This window comes from Pimephales promelas, chromosome 17, assembly GCF_988280905.1.
Source record: "Pimephales promelas chromosome 17, fPimPro1.hap1.1, whole genome shotgun sequence".
In the NCBI taxonomy this organism is placed as follows: domain Eukaryota; kingdom Metazoa; phylum Chordata; class Actinopteri; order Cypriniformes; family Leuciscidae; genus Pimephales; species Pimephales promelas.
In genome coordinates, this window is record NC_142785.1 from 31242723 (window position 1) to 31267457 (window position 24735).

Sequence of the window (24735 nt, forward strand, 5' to 3'; positions counted from 1 at the left end):
TCAATCACTCTATTTCTAAACTAGGGGTGTAACGATGCACGTGTTCATTTGTTTGAATAAATCTGGTACAGTATGCATATATTAATTGCTTCAAACTCCCTCAAGTGGCTTGACCAGTTGACCTCCTGTCAGATCCGCATGTTGTTGCAAGTGAGGTTATATTTATTTATAAATTGAATATTTGAGGTCTAAATAAAACATTCTCCTACACTCTTAGAAAAAATGGTTCTATTTGGAACCAGAAATGGTTCCATCCCCCGCTTCATATATATATTCTATATAGAACCATTTTTTTTTTTTTTTGGTAAAAGGTTCTATTGACCAAGTATGGAACCCCAGGGTTCTATATAGAACCCAGAGGAACCCTTTTTTAAGAGTGTATAAAACCTTTTAGGGGTTCCAAATACGTAGCGCTGATAGAACCTTTTAACGTTCTATATAGAACCTTTTCTTCTAAGAGTGTATACATTCAATACATTACAAATCAGTCACGGATGCTCCCTTAGAAAGCAGTGTAGACAGCTCACTAGGTTTTTCTAGGTTTTTTACAGTCATCCACCAAAGCTTTGCGCAATCAATGCCAAAGTACTCAAACATTTCATTGTTGTGCCACAGTCAAATAATGTCATGATTAATTCAAAGTGGTTTCACATCAGCGTCTTTAAATTCAATTTAAGGCCTGTTAAAGGAAATCCATTTAGCACACAACAGTGAAATGTCATTTTGTTTAATTGCAAAATATTCTAGGTCTCTATATATTAGGGCTGTGCAAAAATTAATTGTGATTAAGCGCATCCAAAATAAAAGTCTGTATTTACATAATATATTTGTGTGTGCTGTATATAATTATTTTGTATATAGAAATACACACACATGCATGTATATATTTAACAAAATGTGTTATTCATATATAAAATATTTATATTTATATAATATAGATTATGTATTTATATATATATATATATATATATATATATATATATATACAGAATTTAAGCGCAAATAATTCTTAAATATATACATGCATGCATAGGTATTTATATATACAAAATAATTATATTCAGCACACACAAATATATTATGTAAACACAGACTTTTATTTTGGATGCGATTAATCGCAATTAATTTTTGCACAGCCCTAATATATATATATATATATATATATATATATACTGTATATGCAAGTAATTTAGGCAAGGTGTGACGGGACTACAGCAATATGAAACAAAACAACAATACATACAGTATTGTATTGCACAAAACAACACAGCACTCAATCACTTTTGAAAAGCAGCATCTTCCGATGACCCGGGCAGGAGGCGGATGGCGCTCTTATCCGAGTCCTTGCCCTTTGGGTCATTCATTATAAGAAACAGACTCTGATGTAATGGGATAGTAAGCATGGAACCACCCTTACTCTTTTCCTGCTTCATATTCCAGATGTAAACAAATAGTGACACACACTGCAGAGCTGTTATTATGCGTGTATACGTCCAAGATTGGGCCGAAGGAATGTCCACCGCTTCCGCTCCCCAGGGCAGACTGATCTACCGGCCTGTGCCGAGATGACAGAAAATCATTTCAAATCCATCGCGCTTCAAAAGGTCACAAGTTGAATGTTGCTGTAAGTGATTTCTACTGAGAGAAGCAACTGGGAAATATTCTCTGAGTATGTGAGGAGTTCATGAAGATTTACACTCAATTTGAGATGGGTCAATGGAATAAAACACAGATACTATACCAGTTCTGTTGCTGAAGGGTCACTTTTGAGTATGTATTGTTCAATAAATGTGCATAATCATCCAGTCACATGCATTGATTGGTTAATGGCACATTCAGATTTCATGAGTGTAGATTAAAAACTATCATTAAAGGAATAGGAAAAGCTAAGGCAAAATTAGTTTTTTAAAAGTTAGTGCATGTACTTTCTACACTATTATTTTTTGCATTACAGAAAATGGACCGTTTTCATACTATTAAACCTTTTGTAGCTTCTACATTAAAACTTTAAAGCAGAATCCATCACAACCAATATTAGAGATAATGGATGTGTAATGAAATGTAATGCGAATTAAGGTCAAGAGTCACCTGTGAACTTGATTTTGATTTTGTGTCTAATTTAACTCGAGGTGATGAAATGCATCATTTGGTCACCACCGTCCCTTTTGCAGAGATCGTTCAGTATGTCCTAATATATATTTATACAGTATATGGTATTCAAAGACAAGCTGATATAGAACCATATTGCACTCTTGCTCATGTGAAATAAAAAAAATGAAAAATTCACATCCCTAGTCCATTCTGCCTCAAAAGTGAAAAAGCATGTAGTCCCACCATTATTTACAAAACAAGTTTAAAGTCAACTTTCCATGCAAGAACAAGTGTGACTGTTGCCTGAGCCGCACTTGCTAAAGCGATTACACTTCTGAATCTGAACTTCCTGAAAGAAACTACAGTTATGAAAATGTTTACCCATGCTTTGAGGTCGGGGCGTGTGCAAAAAGGCAGGCTAAATGGATCACGGATCTTGAACATGTCCGGCTCACTGGAGCACAGAGGAATGAAATCGCTAAGAAAGGCTTTAAACATCACTACAACTGAGGTGTTTTCCTAAAACCATAGATAAAACATTATTCTTTCCCTCCGCACACATTTTGTGTGCTGGTTCAGATGCTGAGTGTGTATCTTAGACCAGATCAATGTGTAAACAGCTGCTTGACTAATCTTGTCTGCACGGCTGCACATAAAACAACTTTGGAACAGGAACACTAAAGTTTGAGCTAAAACAAGTATCACTCGCTTGAGTTAAAGGAGAACTCCGGCGAACAATGAACCTTTGGTCTAATAAAACATCGGTACCTAGTAAATCGTTCTCTGAGATTTGTTTTCATGATAATCGAATGTAAAGAGTTTTATCTCTAAAAACTGTTTAGCGTATAATGCTAGTAATGGGGGCATTTACTAAGTAAAAAGAAATCGCTAGTTTATACCACTAACAAGGCTCAAAATTGCCCCACACTAACACAGTAACATAATGAGGCTCCATACATACAAAACGAAGCATTGAGAACTTTGTAAGTGTACAGACTGTTTAATAAGAAGATACTTTATGAAGACAGTTCACTTCGTGTAAACAGACAGGAGCCATCTTAAAAAATAGTCTCGATAAGTCGATCCCCGAACGCCACTCATACAGTTCAGAAGTTCGCTGAACTTCATACAGTTCTGATCACTCAGCACAACGTTCTTGGTTTGACTTGTCGAGACTATTTTTTAAGATGGCTCCTGTCTGTATACATGAACTGTCTTCATAAAGTATCTTCTTATTAAACGGTCTGTACACTTACAAAGTTCTCAATGCTTCGTTTTGCATGTATGGAGCCTCATTATGTTACTGCGTTAGTGTGGGGCTATTTTGAGCCTTGTTAGTGGTATAAACTAGCGATTTCTTTTTACTTAGTCAATGCCCCCATTACTAGCATTATACGCTAAACAGTTTTTAGAGATAAAACTCTTTACATTCGATTATCATGAAAACAAAACTCAGAGAACGGTTGACTAGGTACCGATGTTTTATTAGACCAAAGGTTCATTGTTCGCCGGAGTTCTCCTTTAATCAAATAGTGAGAACATGACAATGAAGAGTCCTTAGGTCACTTATTTGACTTTTAGTTTCCCAAGGCCTAAGGTGATAATCTCATATAATGAGAAATCTGCCCATAAGTCTATAACATGCCATGATGATTTCACAAATCCCTCGAATACATTTCTGGACATTTTCTGATGTTATCTATCATACTTTAGGAGGTTTCATCTGATAGGAGGGTTCAATTCCTTCTGTGGTCAGTTTGAGCTTAAATACATCTGCGGAGAGAAACATGTAGTGCGAGTGATTTGGGAATTTTTCCATGGCAATCAAAACAATAAGTTTACACTTGTGTTTTGGTATTTCCAAATGATTCATCTCAAAGCCACCCTACTGAGTCTTCCACACTCGACTTCAGAGTCATGCTGTTTCAAGCCCAAGCAAATGAAAGTCATTCTAAAAATTCCTCTTTATCCCAAAGGGAATAAGATCTGCCAGCTGCACCCTAGGGTCCCCGCGTTTCATCTTGCAGAGAATCGCTGGGGAACGAGATTGTGCTGAAATCAACAGCAGCCACGACTTTAATCAGTTCAACTGAGTCGAGGAACAATAAGCAAGACTCGCTCTGCTTGTGTGGGCTCATTTAGTTTGGCTCATATATAGCGAGCTGAAAATTACGCCACATACTGCTTTTAAAAGTAACGGTGGGCCCGAGGAGACACACACCCTACGGTTTTCCTAGCAGTCTTCAGGAAATGACGGGCATAACAGGGTCAAGTTTAATAACAAATCCTGCCAAAAGCAACAAAAAAGCTCTTGTATTGATAGCAGAATGACCACAAAGTGACAAGAACTGCTCCATAAGGCTGTGTGACTAAATAGTAAGCAGATCCCATGCTAAATGTGACGGTAATGAGGCGGATTCATGGAAATGTGACAACTGAAAGCATGTAACCCCCTCCTGAGAGCCTTGGACAGGGCAGACAGCGGTGGTATTTCATACTGTGGACTGTCACTGTTGTGTCTAGACCCACACTAAATCCAGACTCCAACTCAACATGATCATGAGTAACACGGTTGAGTCAGATGCTCTCCAGGAACAACAACTCTTACAGATGGTCTGGAATCACTTTAACTTTGCATTTTTTAGGTATGAACTTGATAAATGCGTCAAAATAGCAGATGCAAGTCATTTAGAAAAATCCAAACAGCTACATTCCTGCACTCTAAACAATGCTGGGTTGTTTGAAACCAAATTTGGGTCAAATATGGACAAATCCAAATGTTGGGTTAAAATTGTAATTTCAAATTTCAACTGTAAATTTTTTAGTTGCATTTTTAACCCAGCATTTGGGTTTGTCCATATTTGACCCAAATTTGGGTTGAAACAACCCAGCATTTTTTAGACTGTGTAGACAATGTTGCTAGAAACGCCAAGGGTTCGATTCCCAGGAATTACATGAAAAGAAAGCTTGACTACAAGAAATATTGAAAAGGTTGGTAAAGAAATATATAATTTCTGCATTCAACAGAATAAAATAGAAACTTCCATGGAAACTTGTACTACACTCTAAAATATTGGGTTGTTTTAACCCAACTTTGGGTCAAATATGGACAAACCCAAACGTTGGGTTAAAAATGTCATTTCAAAAATGTAATCAGTAAAATGGCTGGGTTTGTCTATATTTGACCCAAAGTTGGGTTAAAACAACCCAGCAATTTTAGAAGTTGTTTAAGCGCATTTTAGAAATGTCATCTGTATCTTGCCATTTCCATCCATTTTAATGCAATACCCTAAAATATGTGAATGCAAATCTGGCTAGTGAATATCAGCCAACCCGGTCTCATCCCAAGACGTCATATAACTGACGTTTTGGGACGTCTTTTGACCATACGTCAATATTCGCCTTTTTAGGGCCCCCTTAAACGTCGGTAGATGAGGTTATGGGATCCTAACTCTACCCCAGACCTAAACCTAACCCTAAACCTAACCCGTCACCTAACTGACGTTAAAGGTAAAGCGTCAGTTGTATGACGACGTTTAAGGGGGCCCTAAAAAGGCGGATATTGACGTATGGTCAAAATACGTCCCAAAACGTCAGTTATATGACTTTTTGGGATGAGAATGTGTTATATCAGCACTACTGATAGACCATTGGCGGTAGAAGATTAAATCAGAACAAGGTCACATTGCTTTGAACGTTTTAGTCAAAAATCCTGCAGCCCACAGCTTCCTTAGTTCAGAAACTTGAAACGCCATCTCACAGGATACTCCACAACTCAAAGAGGAAAAACATCCCCACAGAAAAATCACATGTCATTATCATACCAAGGGAGGGATCATGTTTACTGTGCAAATGTTTATATTTAGATGTTTAGAGATATCGACTGAGCAACAGAAGGCTACTGTTACTAAACGCTTAGAAATCTTACTAGACGGTTTCCGTGTTCAAAGGTTTGGGAGTTTTTTTAAAGAAATTAATACTTGTATCCAGCAAGGATGCATTAAATTGGTCAAAAGTGACAGTAGTGATATATTTATAAAGTTTCAAATAAATGCTGTTCTTTTGAACAGTCTTCAACGAAATCACAGCATCACAGAAACAAATTACATTTTAAAAACTATAATTACACTTCAAAATATCATTTTGATCAAATAAATGCATCCTTGGTGAGCATAAGAAACTTCTTTCAAAAACATTAAAAAAAAATCTTACAGACGCCAAATATCCTATCCAGTTGAACACATTGTCATTATGATTATATTTCCCCAAAGCTCACACAGAGGCTGATGCAGGACAGGCCGATGAGGGACTGGCGTGTTTTAGCACTTAGTTTGCACATCACTGAGAGAGAAAAAAAACACCATATCATCCTAAAAAGGATGTGTGCTTTATTGCATTGCCCATTGTCTTTTTTAGCCAACATGTGTTTAGCAAGCATGCTATATTTTTCACACATTCGCAACACATTTTATGATCTCATTTCAAGGTTCTTCTCAGAAAGGCCGACCACTGTATAATATATATATACTGTATATATATATATACGGGAAACTCGCATCTTGTCTGAATGACTGTCTGCAATTGCAATTACATCAGTGCACCTTTTTTTAATATATATATTAAAAAAGTGCACTGATGTAATTGCAATTGCAGACAGTCATTCAGACTAAATCCGAGTTTTGGGAATGGCCAAGGAGTTCTGGGTCATTTCTATGTTCTTAGTCACTAGATATTGCTGGATTCCTCTGTCAATATGTATTTTGAACACTTAATCGCCTGTCTGGCCAATAAAAGATTAAGCTGAATACACTCAAGAAGCTGCACAACCGATCGGGTGTCACAAGCCTCATGAAACAAGTCATTACCTACATCCAAAATAACTATTCCGCAAACTAATCCCAAACTGATTAACGTAATGGTCTGATCACCATTTAACGGCACAATCCAACAAACGGTTTTACAAGTTAACGGCGAGTTGTTTTTCTGATAGTGAAACCATTATGGTAATGAATAGCATAATAGAGGAGACAGACAGCACTTCAGGGAGGACACAGAGTTGCTGAAATCAGACAATGATGTAAATGACTGAGTGTTTAAAGGCTGTAACAGTAAGCCAGAACACACACACAGCTTGACTTCATAGACAGACTGAGAAAGTAAGCTGATCAGGTCAATGCCAGTCCATTATTGATCATATCATTACTCTTGGAGGACTATTTTCATGAATACAGTCAACTCACAATGAATGGCAATATGATCTGCTAAGCATATCACGATGATACATGCTTCATGTTAAGTCAACATCAACTAATTTTACTTCGTTCTATTTTATAAGGAAAATATTTTGAAGAATGTCAATAACTAGACCCTATTGACTTCCATTGTAGGAAAAAATTAAATACTATGTAAGTCAATGGGGTCCATCTACGGTATCTTCTTTTGTGTTTAGCAGAAGAAATAAATTCAAAAACAACTTAAGGGTGAGTAAATGTAAGTGAACTAATCCTTTAATTTGAGATTATATGGTAATTATGGGCCAGTTTTTTCAAAACATTTAATCTGGATCAAAATGATCCGGATTTGGAAATCCCATTTTTTCCTATCTAGGATCAGATAATCCGTCGTACTTTTATGCCGGTTTTTCAAAGCAACATTGGACTGGATCACCCTGATCCAGATACACACTTTTCAAGATTACCAAATCCGGATTACCAGTGCTCTAAATGGGACAACATATCACAATGTGGGCTACCAGCTGTAAAGAGCATAGGGTCACTGTAAGTGTTTCTTATTTTGAGACAAAACACAAATGGGGACGATCATTTTTATTTTATTTTTACTTTACTATACTGAATAGCTTATGTCTACTTTATCACTGTTACAACGGTTACACAAGTCAAGTGCAAAACATAAATAAATATACACTAAATGATACAAATGTATTATTTGACCAATTTTAAAGTTTTACTACATTTTCTTCCTGAAATCCACTTTGAAATCCTACCCCCTGTTGGGATCAGGATAATCCTGTTTTTTTTTTTTTTGATCAAAGTTATCCAAATCCATGCACCGACAAGTTTTGAACAACACAAACTGAAGGTTTGATCCAGATTAAAACTAGGATTGGATTCCATGATCTGATCTGATTTCAGATTCCTTCTTTCCCTTTTGAATCTGAATTTGATCCAATCCGATAACCAAAATCCAATCAGCTTTCCTTTAAATGTGAATTAGCTTACTCAAATATTTCAAGTCGAGTTGTACTCAAATTGTTTGAGTTTTGCCAACTTACTCAGGTTTACAGTGTGCGTTTTGATTTGTACAGACCCGTACACAGTGTGTGGTTTCCAGAATAACTGAAAAATAAAGTAAAAAATGTAAACTAGCCTATATCTATATATATTTACTGCTACTGGGGAAGTTGTCAAAGGTGGCACAAGTAAACCGTTTGATGAATGCTTTCCAAGACAACCATTTCTCTTCTGGAATAACATGCAGACCATACAATGCACACACCGACCGGAAACACTGATTTAGAAAGCAAACAGGGTCTATTCTGATGCATGTTGACTTCAAAAAAGAGTTAAATGTAAGATGCTTTTACTTGCCCTGAGGTCAGAGCAGAGGCATTTGGGCTCTTAGTGGTTTTGACAGGGCGAAACACAGAAAGAGTTGTCCTTTGAACTGTGAGTTATTAGAGTAGATATGAACACAGTCATTGTAATACATCACATAAAAATGCCCTAAGGGCAAGTATTAAGGATACATGTCTCTCTCTCCTTCCCTCTACATCTGACTGAACACACATGTCTTCAAGAAGACCTTGTTAACTGTATCACTCAATGCTCTTCAACAAAACTTCTTTGTATCGCTGTGAAAGCTCCAGTTTTAGAAGCTCAGTGCTTGTGTGACAATACGCTAAAAGCAGCGGTGGCGCGTCTAACCCGCTTCCTCCGAGGGCCAAAAAACTTCTCCATTATTTATTCAGACCCAGGAGGCTGGAATTAAACCGTTCAGGAGAGGCGCCTTTACTCCGAACAGCTTGTTGTCTGTGACTCTCTACCCTGACGTACATGACTAATCTACAAAAAGACAAAAAAAATGCTCTAATTTAAGCTGCCGCTTTCTTGCTGTGAAAAGCAGGGCCGTGACCGGCTCTAACGTTAGAATCAGGCACAAACTGCATTAGTGTATGCTAGATGTTAAAGTGCAATGAAATCACATCAAAGTATAGCAAAAACGTCCCACAAGTGAATGATTTATATTAAGACATCAAATCTTTATGTTTAGCATCACTGAGTTGTCTCTTTATGGCTTGGAGGCGCAGAAGGCGGTGGATTTGTCTTACAGTATCAGATGAACATGAGCGGATTAATCCACAATTTCCTGACAGCAGAAATTCAATGAAGCACACCTTCAAAGATGTCTTTTCTGGTGGATTTAAAATAGATGTAAAGATATACACACACACACATATATACATACACCGGTATATAGCAGCAAATGGGCATTTTAGAACGATTTCTAAAGTATCATGTGACACTGAAGACTGAAAATTCAGCTTTAGTCACAGGAATAAATTACAATTTAGAATATATTCCAATCGGGAAAAAAGTTATTTAAAACTGTACTAATTTTAAACAATTTTATTTTTTATTTTTGATTAAATAAATGCAGCCTTCTTTCAAAAAATGTAATAAATATTAATTATTCCAAACTTTTGATCAGTGCGATACGAGTGCAAGACTCCCTTTATTTATTTATTTATTTTTTGGTGCTTTTTTATGTCCGCTGAATGGAAAAAGAGCCATTTGGACGCATTTCAAAACATCTCTATTTTTGTACCGGTCATACGGGTTTAGAACGAGACATGCAAGTAAATTTTGACTTTTGATGAACTATAGACCTCAACAGCACCATCTTTAACTTTTAACAGGAATGAAAGCGAGGCTGTGAGGGATAGACATGCATCTCTTCAGTGGATTGCACTGTTATTTAATGCGTTTCTGGATTGCTCTGCAGACGAAACACAGCAAAAATATCTTCCCGAGATATTTCAGAAGACACAAAACTCCAGACAACCTGAGCTGTGTAAGTTATTAGGAGCTTTTTATAACTTTTAACAGCAGATGCCATTGAAAACGCAGTAAGTCTATCCCTCACAGGTAGGGTTGGGTATCGTTTGAATTTGAACGATTCTGATTCCGATTCCTTGTTTCGATTCCGGTTCCTAACGATTCTCGATTCCGATTCTTTTAAGAGGCAGGGTCAAAAAAGTTTAGCTAACCTTGCTAACCAACGGCCTTTCTGAAGGAAATAATCCTTTCTGAAGGAAATACTCCTTCTGTAAAAATATTGCCTCATTTTGCCGAGATTTCGTTATTTTTAGAAAAGTGAAGCCACACTTTGGATCGTCGACGTAAGCTACTCATGTTCGACTCGCGCGGTTATGCCGACACTTCCGGTAGACGCTTCTTCGTTGGTGTTGTTCAGCGGTTTCTTCTTCCGCTCGGCGGACTGTGAATATCGAAACTAGAAACGATTCCGGGAAAAACGAAAAGTTAGTCTCGGTTCCAATCGATACTCGATTCTCGATACCCAACCCTCACAGGCTCGCTTTATACCTGCCAAGGGGCTGCTTTGAATCAGGTTTATTCCTCTAAAATGTTATTTACACATCACCAGATTGTGTTATTGCCCTGGAATCTCATGCATTTTCATACACTGCCGGTCTGTGTGTGAGCATATGGGCTGGTGTGAACTGTGGGGGTGACACCAAAACAACAGTCTCTCTGGGAGGGGAGTGTAACATTTGCTTTCGGTTCTCAGGATATAAAAACATAACTAGAGAGAAGATGTCATAGTGCACTCCACCCTTCATGCACTCGCACACACACTCCCTCATCCAAATACTACTCTCAGAGGAACTGGGGCAAATATGTACAGCCAGACACACACAAATGAAGCAGAAGCTTCTTCAAAGCCATGAGATCATCCTGCGATCACATTTCAAAGGTGGACTAGCCTGCAGCTCTGTCTCTCTTTGGCTTCAGAGAGCGGTCATCATCCTCACAGCGAGATTCTGTCTACTCACAAACAGACGTTACATGTCAAAAGTCAAAGTTGTCTTCCTGAGGAGAAATTAGTTTTGGATATAAAGAGATTGCTACAACAAGACAAAAGTACATAAAACATTAAGGCTACACTTAAAGCTGTGCAAAATCACCATTTTCTAAAATCTGCTTGTGCAAAAGTCAATGTCTCAGGCCTGAGATACTGTTTCCTGTTGGGATTCATGAAGATATCAAACCTACTGTATATCCCACGTCTTGCCTGAAATGTATCCGCCAGATTTTGCTATATCATTTAAACTGAGTTTGTTTGGGTCGATGAGATATTTTTGTGATTGAAATCAATACTTTTATTCAGGAAGGATGCATTGATCAAGAGACACTGGCTTTGTCTGAAAGCTTAGGCAGCTGACCATAATATCTTTCTGAGGCAGCGTAACGCTTTAATGATCTACAACAAAATTTGAGCTTTGGGTCAATTTTCAGGTTGTGCTTAATAGGTTAGATCAACCAAAAAAAATGAAAATTCTGTTATCATACTGTATACTCACTCATCCTTATTGGGTTCCAAAACCGTAAGACTTTCGTTCACCTTCGGAAGACAAATTAAGATCTGAAATCTGAGAGATTTATGTCCCTCCATTGATGAGCTACGCAACTACCAATTTAATGTTAAAAAAAGTTCTTAAAGAAACTAATCCCTATGAAATTGAGCAGTTTAGTCCACATTTTATGAAGTGGCACGATCACTTTATATGATTAACAGATTGAATTTAGGTTGAATTTAGATTGAATTTAGATCAATCAAAAAATGAAAATTCTGTTATCATATACTCACCCTTATTGGGTTCCAAAACCGTAAGGCTTTCATTCATTTTCGGAAGACAAATTAAGATATTTTAATGAAATCTGAGAGATTTATGTCCCTTCATTGACAGCTACGCAACTACCAATTTAATATTAAAAAAAAAAAGTTCATAAAGAAACTAATCCCTATAAAATTGTGCAGTTTAGTCCACATTTTATGAAGTGGCACGATCACTTTATATGATGAACAGATTAAATTTAGGTTGAATTTAGATTGAATTTAGATCAATCAAAAAATGAAAATTCTGTTATCGTAACTCACCCTTATTGGGTTCCAAAACCGTAAGGCTTTCATTCATTTTCGGAAGACAAATTAAGATATTTTTACTGAAATCTGAGAGATTTATGTCCCTCCATTGACAGCTACGCAACTACCAATTTAATATTAAAAAAAAAAGTTCATAAAGAAATTAATCCCTATGAAATTGTGCAGTTTAGTCCACATTTTATGAAGTGGCATGATCACTTTATATGATGAACAGATTGAATTTAGTCTTTTATTTACATATAGAAAAATGCATTAGTTATACATCGGTTATGCTAAACATAAGTTCAATAAGAACCAATGAGGTTTGCTCTCGTGCGTCAAGCACGTACGCTTGAGCTTCTGTTTATGTTCGCTGATCAATGTTTATGGGAATTAAAACCTCAATTCAATCTGTCCATAATATAAAGCAATCGTGTCAAAATTTGTTCATTGTTTCAACAAATGCAACATTGACTCATTAGTTTGACAATCTCTTTATGAACTTATTGAAATATCAAAAGTGGAAGTTGCGTATTTCCGAAGATAAACGGGTTTGGAACGACATGAGGGCGAGTCATTTTTAGGTGAACTGTCCCTTTAACTGTTAAAAGCCCTATAATCAACTCAAGCCATTTTGTCGGGGTGCACAGAGTAATTGAGTAGTAAAAGGGTGAAGATATATTTGTGCTGGGAAATGCATATTTCAGGGCAACTGTTAATGATATGACATCATTGACTCTTCCCCAGACAGCTTAAATTCAATTCAGATCTGCTTCCTGTCCATTCATCTCTCCACCAGACACAACCCAAGAGAATCACACGTCTCTTCCTGTTCAACCCTGAAACAATGCCATGAGAGAGAACTGAGATCTCTTTAACATCTCAGTTGTTTCTCCTAGACATCAATGAGTGTGCATGTCTTCTGCTCAAGAAAAAAGACACCTAAACCAATAATGTGATTTTTCAGAGTAAGGACTTAATCGTAAAAAGATTCTACGGCACAAGAACTTCATTGTCGTTTACATGCAATTTTCATTATTCTGATTATTTGCTAAGAATTGTGCTTATTTTTACCCCCACTTCCACCTCAATGCATAGCACAAATTATGAGCTCACACACAGTGTTACTGACCACTGTTTTAATCCATATCCATCAAAAGCAAAACACATTTGTATGCACATATTGTTACTCTGCGCCATGATGAGCATAGCAATGTCGTGTTCTTCGCATCGTCTCTGGATGAAGATAAATTGAGTCGTGTTGAGAGTTCAGAGATTCGGACTGGAGGGAATACTTCAGAATAATGTCAGAGTTCAACACACAGCATCGGTGGTGTGTACATCCAAGCACATGCGCGCTTCGGTCAGAGCGGTAATGGTGTGATTAAGGCGTTCACAAGCCTGTTTATTCCGAGTAATCTCATAGTTTGATGCAATTATGGTTACTACGATTATGAGCTTAAGCGCATTCATTTGATCAAAGTATTGTGTATACATGAGGTAAAGTTTAAACTTAAATTGCATTATGAGTGTGCATGTAAACACACTCATTCTCATCTTTTTCCTACAGAGAATCAAGGATGTCTCAAACTCCAATTGGCCAAATATAAGTCTGCAATCAAAAGTCAGAATATCAATATAAACTCAAAAATTTTTCATCAAATTCTTCCAAGACCAAATGAGCTTCCCACATTCATTTTATATCTTCTTAATTTTTGTCAACAGTTGTCTTTTTTGCATATGATTTTAATTAAAATAACTTCCCGTGAGTAATTTAAGGAGAAACATTTGAGAAAGCTGAAACCTGAATGAATAACAAAACTGAAAGTCAACGAATTAACCATAAATGAACCTAGGGCTGTGAAACGATTAATCGCACCCAAAATAAAAGTTTGTGTTTACATTGTATATGTGTGTGTAGTGTGAATAATTATTTTGTATATATAAACACACGCATGCGCGTATATATTTAAGAAATATTTGCATGCATATACTTTATAAATATTTATACAAAATTAATATTATACATAAATATAAATATTTATAAAGTATATGCATGCAAATATTTCTTAAATATATACGAGTATGTGTGTGTAGTGTGAATAATTATTTTGTATATATAAACACACACATGCCCGTATATATTTAAGAAATATTTGCATGCATATACTTTATAAATATTTATACAAAATTAATATTATACATAAATATTTGATATATTAAACACATTTTTCTTAAAATATATACATGCATGTGTGTGTATTTATATATAAAAAATAATCATATACACTACACATATATTATGTAAACACAAACTTTTATTTTGGATGCGATTAATCGCGATTAATCGTTTCACAGCCCTAAATGAACCTTCGTTAAGTCAGTTGATGGAAAAATGAAAAGTCCTCAGGGACATCCCATGTGCGTTCACAGCCAAACACCGGTTCTCAAAGACTTCAGACAGACAGGTCGCAGCCTCCCGCCATAATAACAGTACAAAGACAAACCAGTCAACATAGATTTACATAGTAACCCACTAACCGCTTAACTCACACCTCAAAAATTCCAAGAATTTCATCCTGGATTCCAAGAATCTTCGGAGACGTGCGTTTATCCGCTTGCGAGTCAGGACAGGCTCCGGTGAGGGACGTGTGCAACACAAGCGAGCAGCAGGTAGACCCGTGAGGTCGTGTTTGCACAGCTGAGTAACAGGAATCCCGTACTCAAGCACGTGTTGAACGCAACCCAAGGGCCGTTCAGCAGATGCTGCCACACCCTGTCAAACACACACTCCTCCTCACACTCCTCCGTAAACCCATTAAAACCACTTCCTGAAGCTCTTTCTAGTGTCAGGAGTGGGTGGGCACCACATGTGTCTACCAGAAGAGGTTGATTGAGTTCAACTTTCACTGCAAATTCACAATAAATTACTAGCTATCTGTCATATCACTATTGTTCATTGTTTTCTTACACTCTTAGAAGAAAAGGTTCTATATAGAACCTTAAAAGGTTCTATCAGTGCTACGTATTTGGAACCCCTAAAAGGTTCTATACACTCTTAAAAAAAGGGTTCCTCTGGGTTCTATATAGAACCCTGGGGTTCCATACTTGGCCAATAGAACCTTTTTCTATATAGAACCATTTTGGAGTTCCATATACGAAGCGGGGGATGGAACCATTTCTGGTTCTAAATAGAACCATTTTTTCTAAGAGTGTAGTTAGGGTAGGGTTAGGTATTTAAACTAACACTTGACGCTAAGGATTAAACTTTGACACGATTCCTGAGCTTCAGTCATGAATAATACGTCAAATTATTTACTTTTAGACTTTGAGACCAGAATGTCATAGACTTGGTTGGTGGGCATTTTTTTAATTAAACACTCAAAACGCCCTATAGTACCACCTAGCAACACCTTAGCAACCAGTCAAACACACTAGCAACCACTCAGAGTACCCAAACAACGACCTGAAAATCATCTTGAACACCGTGGTAACTACAAAGAAAACTTAAAATCAGTGCGGTCAAATCGATTAATCACATCTAACATAAAAGTTTGTAAGTGCACACATATAAACAATTATATAAACTAGGGCTGTCAAACGATTAATCGCAATTAATCGCATCAAAAATAAAAGTTTGTGTTTACATAATATATGTGGGTGCACTGTGTATAATTATTTTGTATATATATATATATATATAAATACACACATGCGCATATATATTTAAGAAAAAAATAATATTTATATATAAAATATATATTTTTTTATATATATATAAATCATAGATATACAGGATGTACATGGAAATATTTCTTAAATATATACAAGCATGTGAGTGTATTTATATATATTAAATAATTATACCCAGTGCACCCACATATATGATATATTATGTAACTTTTATTTTGGATGCGATTAATCGCGATTAATCGTTTGACAGCCCAAATAAAAACACAAACTTTTGTGTTAGTTTGACAGCGCTACTAACTGCTAAAAATATTCAAAACCTTGGTCAAATTGTGTAATTTGTTCCAAACTTATATAATATATAAAATAAGTCTTCATGACTTAACAGTACAACTTAAGAGTACAGTATTTTACAGAAACAAAATCATGTCAGTGCTTCAAGGAACTACAGAGATCAAAATGGACATTTGTATAATTTTAAACAAATAATGGCAAATGACCAGACAAGAGAGACAGATGTAAAAAGAGAGAGTGTGAGGTTCTGGGTTTGCCTGCAGGATGTTGCCTGTCTGCCTTTCTTCACTTTCCTGCATTTGAACACACGAGAATAGCCAAGCGTTCCAGTAAATGAATACATGCCCAAACAATGTGCTGGATCCTGTGCGTCAGGACACAAACGCAGAGCACACAGGGCTAACAAAGTCAAGAAGCACTTTATATCCTAGATGCTCTCATTAAATAAGAATTTTAAAGAGAAATTGCCACTGCCATAAATCCAGCTGGAGAACGTGATTCCCTTTAACTTCATTTAGACAGCGTAATTCTCTCAATTACAAAAGCAAACAAACTTCAATCCTGCTAATGAGCCTTTATTTCTGTTCCTCCTGATCGTTTTGCTTTGCACACTTTACACAAAGCAGCAGGCCTTTCTTCTGACCCTGACAGATCTAATGAGCGCCCAACAAATAATCCGTTTCATCCACTAAACTGCAACGGCTTTGGACCAATTAGCTCCCACTGTTACCCACAAGCAAAAACTAAAACTGCTTAAAAGAGAATATTAAACGCAATAACCCCAATGAGAACGCAGGGCACTACTACAGTAAAGACGGATGCTCCGTAACCCCAAACACAGAGGAAATGTTTTCAACTATGAAAGCAAAAATGTATTTTGAGATTTCTCTTACAAAATGAAACCACTGGTACAGTGCAACTTTTTATATTCTAGGTTAAAAATAAGTGACATCATCTATAGCATCCAGTAGATGACCACCAACAATACTTCTGATTCATTTTGTAAAAGCAAACAAAAAAATGGCTTCAATCTATTGTACTTTTTCCCTTTTAGACTTCCAAATCCTGAAAATAGAGTTCGAATTGTATTTGACCCAGATTAATACTTTAAACAACTGAGACATAAACAGATCCGAACTACTTCAGGAGGACTCAAACAACTGTTAGACTTTCTATTTTATACTTGAATAAATCGATCCACAAAAATAGCACAGGTTGACAGAAAGTGCCTTTATCTTTGAGGAAATTACAGTACATACACTCTCTTGATTCGAGTTTATTATCAGTGATTGTTGCCTCAATGAGTAAAAAATATTTTAAACTGCATCCATAACATGCTATTTTACTCATGCATGAGTAGGTTTGCCTTTGACTATTGTTTTATATTATATTAGCCATTTACTTTGCCAGGGACGCAATATACATTTGTTTTAAAACCAAATAATTTAATGGAAAAAACTATATTAAAGCTCAAGCCAGTGATTTTGATAGTGTTTAGGCCAGCAGAGAAGGCCTTGCTGGCCCACCACTGATTAAAAGAGGAGGCGAGATGTCTGTCCCTAAAACACACAGTCATGATGTAAATGAGTCAGTGAATACTTATCTTAAAATTTGAACAACATGCACATCTCAACAACAACAGATTCTGTGCTGACTGTATCTAACTCTGAATCCGTATGTGATCGTATCCATCTTGGACATTTTATTACTGAAAACATGACAGACGATGGGAATATTTAAAAGCTGCGTTTGTATGATGTTTATGCAAGCTAACATACTTTTACGCACGTTTAGTTTAGTTCTTGTTCAGATGAAACTGTTTAAAGCATATTGTACAGTACACCACTTTATACTTCTCATATGTGCTTAAATTATAAAACAGCGAGTTTACAGAGGCTTTAAATAGCTAAAGATGCAATGAGAACCTGTTAAGGAGACCTATTGTGCAAGTGAGATGTATGAGAATGCATGATTGAACACTTTTAAAGCTGTGTTACGAAATCTTATACATAAATGCATGTATCTGCTGGCTAAATGTCTCCAAAATTATATTATTGTGGGCTTATGAAATATAACTGTATACACTCTAAAAAATGCTGGGTTGTTTTAACCCAACTTTGGGTCAAATATGGACTAACCCAGCCGTTGGGTTAAATTTTTACATTACATTTTTAACCCAACATTTCGGGTTTGTCCATATTTGACCCAAAATTGGGTTAAAACAACCCAGCATTTTTTAGAGTGTATGTTGTTCAAATTGTGGAGACACTGGTATTATTGTATTTTTGCAACCGATTGATTTTCTTTGTTTTTTTGTTTCTTTTGTTTTTTTAATTTGGACTTTGAGTCTGCAATAAGGTCTGATGAAGATGATGATGTTAACCTAGTTCTACTTTTTTCTCTGGTTGTGCCTTTACTGTAAAAGACACCTACGCTCCTGCATGACATTCCTCTCCTCTCCTCCGCGTGCTCACTTTGCAGATCTGCATTGGTGGAAGTGAATAGTGAGTCCCAAAGAGCCTTTCCGAAAACTCCCGTCTCATTCCTTGCCCACAGCTTGTTCCACTAACCCACATTACGAAGAAACCTAGCCTACAGATCACTCGGGATCCCAACACAACCAACGCGCTCCATCATCACCCGAGATCCTCTGTTGATCATGAGCATTATGGACCATGCATGAATAAAGATTAACAGCAAAGCACGTTAGAGAAAGAAAAAACAATCTCAAGTGCTTGCTGCATGCGAGTATTTATGGGTGTGTAGCTATCAAACGCACCGGAGCGCACAGTTCCTTTACGCGCTCCAGCGTAGCTTACTGAAAAACAACATTCCTACACATGTACCAAATTTAACAGTAACGTTAAAGCCGTTAGATTCAGATTAAATACCCCTCTTACCGTAAAGTCCAACACGAAGGCAGTTTGTTGAAGCGCACGGGTGATTATGATCCGGCAATGGGGAGCGCAGTACGCGCCGGGCGGCTGGGTGAAAGCGGACTGCTGCTGCTTGAGAAAACAGGAGGATTTGTGTTGATCTGCAGATTTACTCCTCTGTCAGGGGTTCACCCGCTTCTCAGGAGTTCTCCGTGTGCTCAGAGCCGCCTAGCGACCAAATCAAATGTGCCTCAGCCTGACAATCAAATGCTGGTGTTTCCTTCCTATGGCAGATATGTGTTCTTCCTCTAGGGGGCGCGCAGTGGCTCAAAATGCTGAATTTCTTTCTTGAACTTTATATATACACACCATTATCAGCACCTCAAAAACTGAACAAAGGCAATTTATTTAAAGTAGAATCATTAAATAAAATGATTAAAACATAAACAAGCCTAATGGTTAATCTAATTTATGCATCATTTTAATCGATGCTCTTTCTCAGATTGACTCAAAAACAGGCGCCATCTGCTGGTTAAAAGTGTAATTATTTTCTATGCTTTTATTTTATTTTATAGGTTGTGTATTGTTATGGTATATAATATATCTGTATTCCACACATTTTCTGATCCTACTATCACTGCTTGCATGTGTGTGCGTGTTTTATATGTGGGTGTGTTTTAATAACCATGGTGATATGATATCACATGGACTTTGGACAAGGCATCACAGTAAATCTAAATATAGAAATCAGGAAATACACACATTTATATAAAATAAACATGTTTACTTACCTGATGAGGATGTGTAGCATTTAATATCATATCTCTTCCTTTTTTTACTGTTATTTTCACCAGCCAACAAAATCATCTTTAAATACAGTATTGAAACATTTACAAGGTATTTTTATTTAAAAACAATGATAATATTGTTCTCTATATGTATGAATATCACTGCTACTGTCATATTAACTATTACTGTAAGGATCATAAATGTTGCACCCCAGACCATCCCGGTGTCCTGTGATAAATTGTAAGGGTCCTAAACGATGGCTCTTACACAAGCAGGACTTCTGTACTGTCAGAGAATGATTTCTAGATCTTTTCTTTCTGATTAAACCCACGTCACTCTCTTTATGATATTGTTAACTCCAATATAAATGCCATGACAACACGAGCAGGAGTCCGTGACAGACGATTACTTTACGACTTGATTGCCCTCCTCGTGATGAGCTTCATTATGAGCTTATCTGTGATCAGCTCTCCCCACCTTACTCCAAACCTTTGCCATTAAGGAAAAACCTGGCTACTGGTTTCAGATCTGTGAAGCAAAGTGCAACCTATACAGCACCATTTATTACCCAACAACACCTCACCTCATCCCAAGTTCTCCCATTTCCCAGCCACAAAGCGTCAGGAATCAAAGGGTCTGCTTGACAAACAAATTCTGAGCCAAGGACTTTGAAAAAAGGACCAAAGTTACAATGCCGTCAGTGGAGAAACTACTGCATTTCTTGTCAAGTTCTATAATATGTGCAGCTGGAGTGTGTATATTGGGTTATGGGATGTCGGCGGATTGGGCCTCAGCCGAAATGTCCTGCGCACCGAGCAAAAATGAAGCATTCAATGGATCCTCCAGTCTCGAAATTGGTCTTTTCAACGGCACAGAAAACAAAATCAACTGCCCCAGGATTTCCAAACTTGGAGACAAAGTGCCTGGTGAGCATCAAATAAGGCTTCAGTTGACTGTGTGCATGCTGATTTTTTTTTTCTCTTCTATTTTCAAGTGTAAACTTATGTCATATAAGATAAAAGCAATATAAACAAATTAAGCTCAAGTAAATGAGATTGATATATGTATATTTTACACAAAAAAAATAATAAAAAAAAGCTTGCAGATTCAAAATTATGGACTAAGACGACCTTTGGAATTTTCGGGAATTAGAACTGCAATTCCATATAAATCACATGAGAATTTTAAACTAACTGGAGTTCGTCTTGTAAAAAATAATCCTGTAAAAAAAAATGGTAAACTACTGGCAGCTGTGGTTGCCATTATACCGTAAAAATACGGTGTGTTACTGTTTTACTGTTTTGAAATTAACAGCTAAATACCGTATTGTCAGCTACAGTATAAAACTTTAATTTAAAGGGATTTTACTCCACTTTTTTTTGGAAGTGGACTCATTTTACAACTCAAACAGTTGAGTTTTACCGTTTTCGAATCCATTCACCGAATTTTCTGATATTTAGAAGAATATCACTAACCAGACAGTTTCTGCTCTCATTGACTTCCATAGTAGAAAAAAAATATACTATGGAAGTCAATGAGACCAGAAACTGTCTGGTTACTGATATTCTTCTAAATATCAGAAAATCGGCTGAATGGATTCGAAAACAGTAAAACTCAACTGTTTAACTCCGGGGGAGTTGTAAAATGAGCCTATTTCCAAAAAAAAGTGGAGTTTCCCTTTAACAGCTGTATGCTCTGACACAAAAACAGTAACACAGGGTATAGTTACAGTATGATGCTGGTAGTTTACCGTTTTTTTACAGGATTATTTTAAAAAAAAATGTCAAATTCTACAATTTTAGAATTTTACAAATTCTATTTCAAATCAATGTTTAGTGCATTCTTATTCTCCAATAGAATAGTCTTTTTGTGTTTCTCTTAGTGTTTGATCGTCTGGGGAAAGAAGCAGGAGCTCCGGTTATTCTGCACGCACTGGTTGTGATCCTGTTGGCTCTGGCTCTTGTGGGGTCTTTAGGCAGTATTCTGGTCTCACTCTATAACAGCTTCAGTAACCCATATCAGACCTACATGGGACCGATAGGGGTATACACATGCAGTGGACTTAGTGGTGAGAAAACATACACACTATCACAAACCAAGAATTTGCTTGTATCTAGTGTAAATAGTGCAGAATCAACTCTTCAATTGACGTTACAGCACTTTTAAAATGATTAAATGTCTAAAACAATTGGTTTAAATGATACTTAACCTGTTAACTGTCACCCCCTCTTTTTTGAATAGACATGAAAATGCACATTTCGAACTTAAATGGTTGTAATTCAAGAATGCTTTGGAATATAGACATATGATTGGTCTTGTTTTAAAGAAGACATTTGGCAGATTTTTGTAGAAGTGAAATAAATTAAGAAAGTGAAACAGAAAAAAAGTTATAGAAGTTTGAGTTTATGGAAATGTACAATGTAAAAATATTAATTATTCATATTTTACATAAAATATATATTTTCAAAACCTGGGCTACTCTAAAATGGCAGAAAGATCAAAGCCAAAAATCTGAACAAGTTGTGTTTCAAATTTTAGGTTGATATCTCAAAAAATAAGCTTTCAGTAAAATTTTGTTTGAGCGCAGTACCAAACTTTTTCACTAGGGCACAATCAGACTCCATTACTGCCCATATAAGGGCGCCTGCATTTCCATTCCTGTTTTGAGTGATATGAACCATTATTTTCACAATTTTCATACAATTTCTGAAGTAGAGATCCTATTCAGAAGTAGTATGGGAAGTTTGGCAGATTTTGATATGAATTGAACCTCTAAGAAACACATACACAGAACACGCATGTAAGTCATAGCTAGCTGCCACGTCACAAATGGTGAATTTATTATTTTTTTCTTGATATTTCAAACTTTTCAGACCTTTTTTTCCAAAATAATTGAATGGATTCTATCTTTTGAACTTTTGGCATGAAAACAAACTGAGGTATCTACCATTTTTTCATGATTTTTCATGTTTACTGCTATTTTAAAATAAAGGTCTGAACACGCCTTATGAGTATGAAAATATTCTTGTTTTATATTGATAAATTATGGCTCCTCTGTAATATATTTTGAAAATCAGTCACCAAATATGGAAACTAGAGATTGTAAGCTTTCAAATGATATATAGTTTGTCAATATTATTTAAGGTATTTACTAAGATATTATTGTTTTAAAAATATAGTGGCAAACGTCCCACCTGTGGGACGGTGACAGTTAATTAAAGTGGTTTCAAGACCTGTATGTGTCTTTTCTCTTGTCTAGTATGTGTGGCCAGCTTGGCGCTGATTCTGTATGTGGCGAACACCTACGCTGGCCAGATGTTCGAGACGCTGGTGAGAGCTGGTGGTGCCCCCGATGTGGTGTTGAAAGATGTAAAAATTAACCTAAAGGTGGGGTTTTTCCTTCTGATACCGTACATCTGCTTCAATATGATCTCCATCCTCATGGTGTTTCTGTACGTCCACGCCGCATACACACGCCGCAAAGAGCAGGAGAAACCCACGGAGGATGCGCCCAAAGAGATCATGATGTACTAAAGCCGAAACACAGCAAAAAATCTGTTTCAAGACTCGTTCACACCAAAAACGATTACTATAACGTTAAAGGAATAGTTCACTTTAAAAAAAAAAAAACTTTTGCTGATAATTTACTCACCGCCACGTCATCCAAGATGTCCACGTCTTTCATTCTTCAGTCGAAAAGAAATTAAGGATTTTGATGAAAACATTCCAGAATTTTCTCCATATAATGAACTTCAATGGGGTCCAAACAGTTCATGGTCCAAATGAGAGTTTCAGTGCAGCTTCAACGGGATTTTAACGACACCAGACGATGAATAAGGGTCTTATCAAGCGAAACGATCGCTCATTTAAAAAATAAATAAAAAGGTTTAAGTTTTATAAGCACAAATGCTCGTCTTGCTTGACTGAATGAATCTTTTTTCGTGTCATTTGGTTCATTCAACGGACAAAATGGCTCGAAAAAAGATTCGTTCATTTTGATGACATGGGGGTGAGTAAATTATCAGCAAACGTTTTTTTTAAAAGTGAACTAATCCTTTAACAATGCAGTTTTAAAAATCATCCTAAATAGTTGAGTCCACCACACCACTATAATGATAAAGGAACAATGACACGATTTGGGTGCAATCACAACGATTTTTAATCCAGCCGATGAACGATAAAAACAAGCTTGAGCATTTAAAACGGCAGACGACAAACCTGCTGTAATAAACAGCATGCTATCATGATAGTGGTCGTTATAGTTATCATTCTTGATGTGGACGGGTCTTAACGGGAGATGATTTTCAGACCTGAGGTGAATTGCAGCTCATTATTTTGGAACTGGCTGCAGAACTGAACTTATCTGTAAACTTATGGTTAAAACTGTTTTAGCTATAGGCTATACATACACACTAAGCCCTAAAGTGTTTGTACTCTTAAATCACACTAAACATGTCATTAATGCAATAACAGAATCATCTTTTTGTGTTTAATACATTTGCTTTCACGTTTTATCCGATGCATGTTTGAGGTCTTAAGTGTTCAAATATTTGTATAGGCCACATGCATATATTTTATTGCACTTATGTTCAAGAACATTAACATCAAAAAACATTTATAAATGTAATTTACTTGTCTAGCTTTTCCAGTAAGAATCTAAAATACTTTGCATGATGTGTGACAATAAGAAAACATTGTTCAAATTTACTTCTATCAGTTCCTTTAGACTTTAAGCAATTTTAAAAAAAAGTTTTTCATATTTTATAGATGTGAATATATTTAGCGCTTATACTATTTATCTGCTTATGCA

General features: G+C 36.4%; 2 protein-coding genes across 5 annotated transcripts in view; one reads left to right on the forward strand and one right to left on the reverse strand.

Annotated features, from left to right (window-relative positions):
• Positions 1-19316, reverse strand: part of ptprea (protein tyrosine phosphatase receptor type Ea) — an 85986-nt gene extending 66670 nt beyond the window's left edge. For 2 of the 4 annotated variants that reach the window (XM_089122364.1, XM_089122362.1), the window contains exon 1: positions 19161-19316. The gene's annotated coding sequence lies outside the window, so the exon portion shown is untranslated. Of the gene's footprint in view, positions 1-14831; positions 14850-19160 lie in introns of those variants that run through there. The other 2 variants (XM_039665364.2, XM_089122363.1) reach the window with 2 other exon arrangements.
• Positions 19317-20521: 1205 nt separating this feature from the next.
• Positions 20522-23554, forward strand: clrn3 (clarin 3). The gene is made up of 3 exons (XM_039665368.2): positions 20522-20851; positions 21808-21993; positions 23185-23554. Exons 1-3 carry the CDS (start codon positions 20617-20619, stop codon positions 23457-23459), a joined length of 696 nt encoding a protein of 231 aa, XP_039521302.2. The 5' UTR covers positions 20522-20616; the 3' UTR covers positions 23460-23554.
• The last annotated feature ends 1181 nt before the right edge of the window (positions 23555-24735 follow it).

Excerpts from the sequence above, each read along its gene's own strand:
- clrn3 (XM_039665368.2), top strand. The coding sequence starts at position 20,617 with ATGCCGTCAGTGGAGAAACTACTGCATTTCTTGTCAAGTTCTATAATA. Across the intron at positions 20,852-21,807 it reads ACTTGGAGACAAAGTGCCTG|TGTTTGATCGTCTGGGGAAA; the intron begins GTGAGCATCAAA and ends TGTTTCTCTTAG. Across the intron at positions 21,994-23,184 it reads CACATGCAGTGGACTTAGTG|TATGTGTGGCCAGCTTGGCG; the intron begins GTGAGAAAACAT and ends TCTCTTGTCTAG.